The sequence below is a fragment of the Sminthopsis crassicaudata genome, chromosome 2, assembly GCF_048593235.1.
Source record: "Sminthopsis crassicaudata isolate SCR6 chromosome 2, ASM4859323v1, whole genome shotgun sequence".
NCBI lineage: Eukaryota > Metazoa > Chordata > Mammalia > Dasyuromorphia > Dasyuridae > Sminthopsis > Sminthopsis crassicaudata.
In genome coordinates, this window is record NC_133618.1 from 656,911,129 (window position 1) to 656,923,176 (window position 12,048).

General features: G+C 43.2%; 1 protein-coding gene across 2 annotated transcripts in view; it reads right to left on the bottom strand.

Moving 5' to 3' along the window:
* Window positions 1–901: 901 nt before the first annotated feature.
* The window catches only part of MCU (mitochondrial calcium uniporter), a 175,317-nt gene continuing 164,170 nt past the window's right edge, over window positions 902–12,048 (bottom strand). For both annotated transcript variants that reach the window (XM_074296881.1, XM_074296882.1), the window contains exons 6-8: window positions 11,732–11,935; window positions 7,636–7,752; window positions 902–2,860 (exon numbers count right to left, since the gene is read on the bottom strand). In XM_074296881.1, the coding sequence (XP_074152982.1) occupies window positions 2,774–2,860; window positions 7,636–7,752; window positions 11,732–11,935 (408 nt within the window). In that variant the 3' untranslated portion in view covers window positions 902–2,773. The remainder of the gene's footprint in view (window positions 2,861–7,635; window positions 7,753–11,731; window positions 11,936–12,048) is intronic.

A 12,048-nucleotide genomic window follows, 5' to 3' on the forward strand; every position in this document is an offset into this window, starting at 1 on the left:
CTGCCCGTATTGCTCTTTTCTTCCCTTTGTCAATATTCTCGGTGACTTCATCCACTTGTCTTAGGTTTAATTATCATCTCTGTGCAGATGACTCTTCTGCATTATCAGGTCTCATGGGTTTAACTATCATGGTTCTGTACATGATTCCATTATCTATCCATCGATCTACATTTTAAAACACACACACACATATATGTGCGTACAAATTCAGTCCCACATCACCAACTGTCTGTTGAACATTTTTAAATGGATGCCTAAGACTATCTTCCAATCAATTTAAAACTAAATTCTACCCCGCCCCCTAATTTTCTCCCTGTTCTAAAGGGAAAACCATCTTCTAGGTCCCAAGTGTGAATGCTCGGCCTTATGGGCGCCTCCCTCTTGCTCCCCTTGCCTCACCTATCCGATCATACCCATTCTCTCCACTCACACAACTGCCCCTTATTTCAAGCCCTCATCCCTTCTTGCCTGGATGATTTCAGCAGCCTCCTAATGATCTCATCACCTGCTTTGGGGAGGGCCCAGATATTCCCTGAAGCCTTAAGAGTAGTGATTTTATGACTGTGCACACTTGTCTAAATTTCTGGAACCCATGGGATGACTGGGTGATAAAAAGTCTCTTAGCACAAGAAGTCCTAGGTGTGGATCATTCTTTATGGGTGATATGAACAATCAATCAACCTCTCTGTGTTTCTGGAAAACAGATGAAGTTGGCTACCTTAGGTTTGGGAGGGACCTACGTGATACTGCTCTTTAAGGTTTTCTAGGGACAAAATTTAATTTTAGAATATCTACATAAAAACCAATTGAAAAGGATGAAGCACCCCATCAAGTATAAGAAGATCAGACTCTATATTCCCATAAGGAAATAAGTTTCTTTGAAAAGGACGAGACACTTCAATTCAAAAACTGAATAGATATTTATTGTTCCAGAAGGTACATTGCTCTTTTATACATATTTCATAAATGATACAGGATTTTACACATGTTCAATATTTTGCCATCTGTTTAAAGGCCTTTTCTCCTTCTCCTTTTCCCTTTTCCTTCTTCCTCCCCCCACCCCCAAAAGGATTTGCCTACTGCACTGTGCTGCCAGCACACAAACAAGACACAACTTTTTTTTTTTTAAAGTAATTCACACAATTTAAAAAACCCCAACAAAAACAAAACTTGAGGAAGGCAGGAACAGAGTAGGAAAAGAAAAGGACAGAGGGACTGGAGGGGCAAACATGCATCCGTTCATTCCCACACGGTTTGTGGCAGCAGCGGCGGCGGCAATCCCAGCCCCGCGTCCCCATCTGCAAGGCACCTGGAGTCTCGGTCACTTTGTCACCTTCACACGCCTCTCGCTCACACACAAGGCTCCCAGAGGAGAGAGGAACCACAAGGAGCCCCTTGCCAAAATGAGAAATGAATCCCACGAGGGAAGAAAGCCAATCAGCTGCAGGCTAAGCTCACACCCTCCTTTCCATCCTGTCCCAGGCTTGTGAGAAACAGGATGTAGGGACATCGATTCCTGTCCTGTGACACTTATGGGAACAGGGTAGAAAAACTCGCACTGGAGGAGGGCAGGGGACCTGCCTAAGTCGTCTCTCGATTAAAAAATAGCGTGGAGAAAAATTGTGTAGAGAAAATAGTCATATGTAAAGAATAGGCAAAGGGGAGGGGAGTCATGGAAATGTGCTCTCCACTTAGGATAAAAATCCAGCCCTCGGGCTCCCTCCAACTCAGGAAAGATGGGGGCTAATCGAAGTGGAAGTCTGTGTCCTTAAGTAGTGGAGGCTCAGCCTGCGACAGAGCCCTCGGCGGAGTGCCAACAGACAGCTTGCCCGCTGTCCCACAAGCAGATGAACACTAATGTCATAATTCTGGAATTGCTACCCATCATGATTCTGAGCCAGCTTTGTAAACCTTGGATTGGATAATCCAGGTGACCCCAGATGTGGAGCAGGGAGGGAGAAGGGGAAATGGGGGGGAGAAGAGTTGGGGAGATGGGGGAGGGGGGAAAGTCGGGGAAATGGGGGGAGGGGGAGAAGAGAGAAGGAAATCTTCCTCCCGTTCAAGACTGATTATAGAAAAACTCATGCAATGTTGCCATTGATTTCTTGTGTTGATCCAGAGCACTGGGATATGTCAATTTATGAAGGTACAAGGGAATAATTCAAAGTGTCAATTATCAAACAGTCAAATGCTTTCATCGCTTATTTGGATAAAACTGTTTAAATCTAACAAACAGGTATAGAGGAGTCAGCGAAAAGGGGTGCACAAGGGAGACAAACTCCTGGTTCTCAATGGAAAAATCACTTTGCTGAAGCAAAAACCATGATGATGACTCTGACTCTCAAGCCACCTGTCTTAGGGGTTTGCTTTTCTGGTGCAGTTAGTTACTATTTTGTTTAAAAAAAATAAAGAGAAGTTAAATTAAAAAAAATCAGAGCTGGATGGGGTGCTGGTGCATTGTAGTTCTGCTGCCCCTGCAAAGATGCAGGAAGCACCCCCGAAATCACATAATCTTTGACTTTCCCAATCATATAATTACATCATTTTCATCCAGAAACTGGGTTGTTTGATTAAGACAATATTCATCAAGCCCTTTGAGACTTATATTCCACAATGCCTGATCTTCAGATTTTAACATTCTTTTTATCCAAGATCCTTTTTGTTTATTAATTAAAGGTAAAAACCCTCCACCCCCACAAACCTCCCGGCTTTCACCTGCAATTCTTTAATTAAAAAGGCAAGAGTTATAAACAGGTATTCTTCCTGCCAGGGCTCAGAGTTCCTTTACTTTATCACCGATTTGTCGCACGGGCAGATGTATTTGCAGCGGGTCTCTCAGCCTCTTGAGATCCAATTCTGCCTATAGGAGGGGAAAAAAGAGTGGTTAAAGTCATCTGCCAGGGCCCAGGAAAAAGGAAAATCACGATCGAATCCCAGAGTCTCTCAAGTAACGGGGATCCCTTTGGTATAAGTAATTCTAGCCATTAGCCACAGAGTAAGACTGGCAATCCAACGATGGGCTACAACATAGAGCTTTTCTGTTGTGGACCCAAGAATGTAATTGCTTATTCAAGAGCTGCATAAATAATTCACAGGCCAAAGCCAAGGCACAATTCACTTAGTGTGAGGTGATGCATCCTCACCAAAGGGAACTGGAGAAGAGCTGCTTTGTGAGGACAGAAAAAAATACGAAGTGATAGGTTTAAAATCCAATAAAACCATGGAAAGGAACGAAAGGACTTGCTCACCAAATCCCAGAGCAGAACTCCCTGAAAGGGAGGAAAAAAAAATCCTGTTGTATGTAAATGTAGGGAACTTAATTCACCCAGATGTGGATGGCAAAAAATATACTTAAGTTCAAGAAGGTTTTTGGAGAAGGTACGGATAATCGAGACAGGATGGCTTCTTTCGCCTCGCAGTGCCGACAGCATGCGGCCTATTCCTGGAGGCCACTTTTGGAGCCATCCTGCTGGCTTGGAGAACCGTGGGTCTGGGCACTTTCACAGGTTGGTATCGAGAATGCCTCTTTCCAGTTCAATAATCTATTAACTGTCTGGCCTGGCAGTGATTTCTAGGAGTTACTGTCTCGTTGCTTGACCTTTGCTTCTTGTCCCCTTGAGAGCGCCCATCTGAGGAGGAGGATGTGGGTCATTTCTTACAGAGAGAAACTAACAGAGGAATATAAATCTGAAATTATGATTTTAATTAAGCAGTAGATGGAATCATTAACTACCTTCTGAAGGGCTTTCTCCTTCCGTGTGCCGCACAAAGAAGGTATTTGTAATTTGTTGTTGATTTAAACGCTGTGACTCGTGACAAAAATAATTTCCCCAAATCTTAATGTTGTCATGCCATTAACAGAGAGGATGCTCCCACTGTCCCTTGGTCTGCCTGCATTAGATTTCGGCCTCCAGGTCCTGCGTGACCCCTCTCCAGCCGCCTCAGAGGAGAAGCCCAAGCAGCAGGCCTGACCTTGACCATCAGTAACAGCTACTTCTCTTGTGCTCTCCCACCCATGTTTCCTCATCTCTGTATTATCAATCACTGCCCAGGTAAGAAAAAACCAGCCCCAACCCCCCCTGTGACCTCTGGGAGTCTTGCTCCCTGTGACTCGGGCATCCAGCTCTCACTGAGATCCAGCTTCTTCCTAACAACACGATGTCCCCAACACCCAAATCGGATCTGGAAAGGGAGCCAGCGTAGCCCCAGTGACGGCCTCTCCCCTCACTATCGTCCCTCTGCGACTTCTCCTCTGATGCTCAGGGGACTGATATTTTCTGCTCAATCTGGAAAATGGTAGCTCTTCTACACCGTTTACTCAGGTATTTTTTTCCTGTTCTCTGGGAGTTCACACCTCCCCCACCTTCTTCTCCTTAACACCTCTCTTTGCACTAGGAGATTTCAACCTCCTCTCTGATGCACCCTCAAGCCCCACAACTATCCCCATTGCCTTAAATTCCACGACCTCACTCCATGTACTGTCACAGTGGATCTCAACATTACCCAGGGAGCTTTCAAGTCTGTAAAACTCTGGCATTCTTCTATCTTACCATTGTTTTCTATCATTCCATCTCTCCCTCCTAAAACCTTTCTTTACCCCCCAGACCTCTGTTCCCCTACTATTTGATACTTTTTTTCTCATTTTACTTCCGCCCTCCAGTTCCCCTATTTTTTGGTGCTTTTTCCCTTTTCTCATTTTACTTCCCATCCTTCACTTCCTTTACTTTTTGGTGCTTTTCCCCTTTTCTCATTTTACTTCCCACCCTTCACTTACTTTACTTTTTGGTGCTTTTTCCCTTTTCTCATTTTACTTCCCACCCTTCAGTTCCTTTACTTTTTGGTGCTTTTTCCCTTTTCTCATTTTACTTCCCATCCTTCAGTTCCTTTACTTTTTGGTGCTTTTCCCCTTTTCTCATTTTACTTCCCATCCTTCACTTCCTTTACTTTTTGGTGCTTTTTCCCTTTTCTCATTTTACTTCCCACCCTTCAGTTCCTTTACTTTTTGGTGCTTTTCCCCTTTTCTCATTTTACTTCCCACCCTTCACTTACTTTACTTTTTGGTGCTTTTTCCCTTTTCTCATTTTACTTCCCACCCTTCAGTTCCTTTACTTTTTGGTGCTTTTTCCCTTTTCTCATTTTACTTCCCATCCTTCAGTTCCTTTACTTTTTGGTGCTTTTCCCCTTTTCTCATTTTACTTCCCATCCTTCACTTCCTTTACTTTTTGGTGCTTTTTCCCTTTTCTCATTTTACTTCCCATCCTTCACTTACTTTACTTTTTGGTGCTTTTTCCCTTTTCTCATTTTACTTCCCATCCTTCACTTACTTTACTTTTTGGTGCTTTTCCCCTTTTCTCATTTTACTTCCCATCCTTCACTTACTTTACTTTTTGGTGCTTTTCCCCTTTTCTCATTTTACTTCCCATCCTTCAGTTCCTTTACTTTTTGGTGCTTTTTCCCTTTTCTCATTTTACTTCCCATCCTTCACTTCCTTTACTTTTTGGTGCTTTTTCCCTTTTCTCATTTTACTTCCCATCCTTCACTTACTTTACTTTTTGGTGCTTTTTCCCTTTTCTCATTTTACTTCCCATCCTTCACTTACTTTACTTTTTGGTGCTTTTCCCCTTTTCTCATTTTACTTCCCATCCTTCACTTACTTTACTTTTTGGTGCTTTTCCCCTTTTCTCATTTTACTTCCCATCCTTCAGTTCCTTTACTTTTTGGTGCTTTTCCCCTTTTCTCATTTTACTTCCCATCCTTCACTTACTTTACTTTTTGGTGCTTTTTCCCTTTTCTCATTTTACTTCCCATCCTTCACTTACTTTACTTTTTGGTGCTTTTTCCCTTTTCTCATTTTACTTCCCATCCTTCACTTACTTTACTTTTTGGTGCTTTTCCCCTTTTCTCATTTTACTTCCCATCCTTCACTTACTTTACTTTTTGGTGCTTTTCCCCTTTTCTCATTTTACTTCCCATCCTTCAGTTCCTTTACTTTTTGGTGCTTTTCCCCTTTTCTCATTTTACCTTCCACCTTGGGCTCTCATTGCAGCAAGGCAATCCTTTTATTTCCCCCCCCCCTTTCTTGAACCTCCCCACCTTCCCACTCTCTCTCACCAAGAGAACAGCCATTCAATGTTGAAAGCCCTCTTCTCACTAGTGTTTCTCCTGCTTTACTTCCTTCCCCCAGTTTCTGGCAATGAAGCCCTTCTCTGTGCCAGGGAAAAAGGTTGATTCTAACTAACCCTTGTGTCTTCTCCAACACAACATTCTCGATCACTTCTCTCTCATTAATTGGTCCCTTCTTGCTTTCAACTATGATCCAACCTGCTCCACACTTCCCTAGACCCTGATGTCCCCGGACACTAGTATCTGACATTTCTCCTCCTTTTCTCAGCCAAACTCCTTGAAAATGCTGTTGACACTTGCTGCCTACCTTTCCCCTTCTCTCACTTCAGCCCTTTGTGATCTGGCTTCTGACCTTATTGCTCAACTGAAACCACGTTCTCCAAAGCTTACCAGGGATCTAAACTGCCAAATACAGTGGGTTTTTTTTCCCCACTACATCTTCCTCAAACTAGATGCTTCCTTCCTTTGGCAATGCTGACCACCCTTCTCTTTGGGATTTTTTTTTAACCCTTACTCTTTTGTCTCCCTTGTGGTTAATCATCACTGATGTCTCCTCTGCTGGTTCAGCATCTAAATTACGTTGACTAACGACGGGTTTTCCCCAAGGCTGTCATCGGCCCTCCGTTCCTTTCTCTCTGCCCACTCCTACCTTAGCTCTCGTGGGTTTAATTATTTTCTCCATGTAGCTAACTCACAGGTTGGTACATCCAGCCCCTGAGCCTCAGGCCCCTTATTATCCATTGCCTAGTGGATATTTTAAACTGAATTATCCGTAGCCATCTTAAACTCATTTTGGATCTTCCGCAGAGCCTAACCTCTTTATTTCTGTCAAAGACACCATTCTGGTTTATCAATGTCAACCGTATCCTGGACTCCTCACTTGCCCCTGCCCTACTTATCCAATGGCTACCAAATGTTCTTGTTTCTACCTTGCCATCATGTCCCACATCTGCGCCCTTCTCTACCCATCTTAGTTAAGATCATCTATCACAGTGGTCCCGGAACTGGTGACGTGGCTTAATTAAGTCTCTCTGCACTTAGTGACTTTCCTTAATCTATCACTTTCTTAATTAACTCCACTGCCCTCCTCTGGCCTCAAGAATCAAATGTAAATGCTTCTTTTAGGTTTTAAAGCTTTTCACAAACGTATCCGCTCCCCAGGCCTGTAATTCACTGCAATCCCAACTCAGATAATCGCTTTTACTTCAAAATGGAGGCAATGCCTGGTCCCTCACAAACAACCCCATAGTCACTTTATGTTTATTCTCTACATACTCACATATGCCCTTATTATGTCTTGTTGTGATGGATATTCCTGGAGAGCGAGGGCCATGTCATTTATAGTATTTAAATCCCAGGACAGAGAAATGTGTTCTACATATGATAGACATCAAATACATGTTTGTTGATGGATTCTTGTAGAATTTCCCTGTTTTATGGAGAACACTGGGTACTGAGTAAAGGTTAGGGTTGGTGTGTTTTCAGTTTTATTTCTGCAGAATTTTCTATTACCTGAGCAATTGCATCCTTAAGTCGATTGTATTTCTCTAGGTCAAAACGCGTCTTTTTGGCTCCTTTATGGAAAAATAATAGGTATTGTCTGTCTCTGGCCTCTGGGTAAACATATTCCTATAAAAAAGAGAAGGAATTGCATAATTAATATCTAGTTAAGTTTCAAAGCAGGCACTTCACAATTTACTATACCTAACATATATGTAATTTGAATAAACACTTAAGCACACACTTTGTAGGTTCTAAATATTTACTGATGATGAGGGAATATTGGGTTGCTGGAAAAGATATGGTAAAAACATTACTAGGAAAGCAATATTTCCCTGCAATTCTATCACCCTCCTGCTCTAGATCCGAGTCCTCAGCAAAAAATGGCAATGGTGACGGACCCCGACGATGCGAGTCCACACGATACTGACTCTTTTGCTTTTAGGTGAATTCTAGCTTTCATTATTCAGCTTCTTTTCCATATTATAGGGGTCACCTCCTGTTCACGGCTTCCTGAAGATCTACTCTCACAACCTTTGATGGTCTCTTTAATTTTATGGTTTCAAGAAGTTGTCATGAAGCCCCTTTGGAACGCACGGATGTGGGGCCTGCTGAAAGGTCATTAGCTGCACCAATCACATTCCAGCATCCGTTCAGAAGTGAACTGAGATTGCTTGGGGCACAAAAAAGGTTCTCTCACTTCATGGCTGTCAGTCAACACAAGCTGGGTAAGAACGTTCTATAGAGTGATTAGAAATATCCTTTAATAGTTAATATTTTCTTTGGCAAGGCAGAAATAAGGACTATTCACAGCTGTTTTTCACAGATGATGGCAAGTCCCTGTTTTATGGGGACTGTTCTGTGATTTGCCACATGAGGGCAGTAAAGCTATGATTCCAGGACTATGCATGGAGAAAAAGCTTTTAGAATGACTCACTGTACAGGGATTTTGGAGCTAGAAAAGTCCTTAGTTCAATATCTATAAAAATGGGAAAAAAAAAAAAAAAAAAAGCTAAGGCCTGGAGAAATGAACCTATCCAAAGTCCCCAACAGGACACTGGAAATCCTAAAATCTGATAAGGAGCCTATTTGATGAACGGGAAGGCCTTGTGCTCAATTCAATGGATTCATTTGCTGGACAAATATTTAGAAAGTAAGAGTTCCATTTAAGCAGCAATTATTTCTTTCACATGTCTTTATATTTTATTCAATAGATGACTTCAGAATTTGATAAGAAAAGTGAGGTTGGAAGACATATTAACTATGTATACCATAAATATTTCATGGGCTAGAAGGCAAATAAAAGGAAATTTCATTTCTAGGTGATTCTTTCTCGTCTTCCTTAGATTTCCCTTCTTTTGTGCGATGATTCCAGAAAAGCTGTGAGGGAAGGGTCCGGACGTTTTAGAACAGGATTTGCTGACTATGAAGCCGGAAGCAGCTGTAGTATGTAAGATGTGTAGCAAGAGGAATAATTGGTCATTAGAAATTGGCTGCAGCATTTGCTGTGCAGTCGCTTTTCGGTCACGTCTGAGTCTCTGTAACCCCATCTGGGGTTTTCTTGGCAAGGACCCTGGAGAGGTTGGCCATTTCTTTCTCCAGCTCATTTTACAGATGGGGAAACTGAGGCAAACAGGGTGAAGTGACTTGTCCAGGGTCCCACGGCTAGGAAGTGGCTGAAGCCCGATTTAAACTCCTGGAGATGAGTTTTCCTGACTCTAGGCCCCGCTTGGTGCCCCTTCGCTGCTCAGGCATTAGGAGTTAGCTGAGGTTCGTTCACTTATGCAGTAAACATCTGAGTGACTCCATGTCCAAGCGCCCCAGTAACAGCACGGGTCGTATTTGGAGAAGAGTAAATAATCACAAGGCTGATGTGGAGGATGCTCGTCAAGGAAGCGAAAGCTGGGAAGAGGCTCTGCGCCAGCTTGTGCCGCGGGCAGGAATCTGGATGTGGAGGAGAGCGACGAATGTCGGAGCCCCATTAGGACTGGAGGAAGAGGAAGGATCGTTCTGGGATGACTCAGGGGACTCAGGGGCAATCTCCTCATTACAGAGGAAGGGGACGGCCGTGTTCAAGGTCACAGGTTTGTTTCCAGAGACGGACAGGGATGTCGGCTGAAGATGAAACAGCATTCAGGACAGAATTCTTCCTCGGCTCTGTGGCCGGTTCTTGTCCACCCAACCTGGGAATTTATCCTAAGAGGAGGCTGATGGCTCTGGGTCCCCCTGAGCTTGCCGTGAAAGGATCAGAAATAGCCCTTGTGTTTGTGCCCCTAACATGACTGCCTCAGTCTGAATGCTTCTGGAGTTCAGGAAACGTGGCAACCAGCTTCTGGCATTGGCAGCAGGCATTTAATGAATATTTCTTGAATGAACAAGTAAATGCGGGTATCTGTTGTATCACCCCCTACCTAGACTGTAGGCTCCTGCTCACAGCATGCAATAGATCTTTGGGGATGGATGAGCTGTTCCAAGTTCATGCCAGCAAAAAGTGATCCTCTTAATTATTAAAATATGTAAAATCAACTGTGGGGAGATTTATTAAAAGGTGCTGAAGTTTTAAGATCACAAAAAGATGCTAAGAAACATAGTGCTATATTATGGGGCAGCCACTGTAATCGAATCAGAATTTTAAAGAGGAATAAGAATCAGCCATTATTTAGAGGCCATGATACACAGTGCCCTTACACAGTAGTAAGAAAAATTCCCCTTACTTTAACGATAAGAAGACTCAGTGTCAAGAGCTAAGTGACCCCTATTATCCCAAGTAAACGAGCTCTTACTTTCTACTCATCCCAGTAGCAACTATATAAAAATGTAAGGTTGGTTTCCTGCTTCCATCTGTCTTTAACAGAAATGTCTATAGGAAATAAAGTTATATTATTTGATCTTATATTTAAAATATTGCTCCAAAGCTTTCTAGCTTTCCTCAAGCTTTTCATGGCACCTTTTGTCACTTTCTCAGCTGAGAACACATCAACTTATTTGTTTAGCTGTTTTCAGCATGTCTGACTCTTTGGGGCTCCTTTTTTTTCCCCAAAGATACTGGAGTGGATTTCCCACTTCCTTCTCCAGTTCATTTGACATATGAGGAAATGGAGGCAAAAAGGGATGTGTCCAAGGCAAAATTTGAACTCCACTTGGCAAGTGAACTCTTCACTTCCGTCTCCGTAAGTCCCGCGGCTTGCCATTATTATCTCTGAGATCAAACTTGGGTCTTCCATTTGGCATTTAAGGCTCTCCCCGTCTTGGTCTCTGCCTGTTCCCCCAATATTCTCACACTTTGCTCCCTCCACTCCCAAACCCAACACTCTAAGAATCAATAATTCCAGCCTCCGCGATGTGCCTCACGGACGATACTTCATCTCTCCTTTTCCTGGCTGTCCCCCTTGTCCACAAAGCTGCCCCTTTGCCTCTTCCATGTCCTAGAGTTAGTTCAAACACCACTCTGCTGGAAGCTTTTCCCAGCCCCCTTAGTCTGTTTTAGGTAATCATTCCTCCCTCTGTACCTGTCTTCTAGGTACCTGTTTATTTACCAGCTGTCTCTGCTGCTGGCACAGCCTTGCTTGGAAGCAAGGACTGTTTTTGCCTTTCTTTGTACCCCTAAGACTTTGTGCAGTGGATTACACAGGACAAGCACTTAATGAAAGCTTGTTGACAATTGGGAGAATTAGATAATAGTGAATTCTTCCTCTTCTTGCAGTAGAATTGTCATTTATAAGCCGTTCACAAGCAGAAGGTTAAAATGATGTTGCTGTCTTTTACAGATAAGCCTTAGAAAAATCAGCTCTTTCTGTTTCAGAAGGAGAAGGTCCCAAACTTAATATCTTTCTTGAACCACTAATCCCACAGCCAAATAATGAGAGGTCAGCAATACCCCCTTACTCTAAGGAGCAGAAAGCTTTTTATAGTCATCATCGGCACTCCTTGCCACTTCTGTTTGCTAGATCAGAGTCCAGACTTAGAAAATCTAGCTGGCTCCCAAAGTGGCAGTGCAGTGCTTTCTAATCTGGCTGGCCATTTATAGCATTGGGAAATTGTGATGGAGCTAGACAAGGGCGCTTCGTAACACCTGGGACCTGCCACAAGCAGTGCTCAAGAGTCTCACCTGGCGTGTCATCACAAAGTACGCATACGTTGCCATGGCACTTCCATATGTAATGAAGTAGGTGACTGGCTCCATGATGTCCCACGAGTACTCCCACCAGGTGAGCCGGGCCAGAATGCCAAACTGTGTGGCCATGTAGGCCAGCCCACCCCATAGCACCAAGGTGGTCCTCTTCTCTGCTTTCCTGCTGATCTCAATCCGAACCTGCAGCAAACAAACAGTTAAATAGCATTTTGATATAGAACCAAGTTATTCTCCTGAGTGAAAATTGCTCTGTGATTATCTTGGTGTCTGAGACACTTGATCAGGGCACAAGT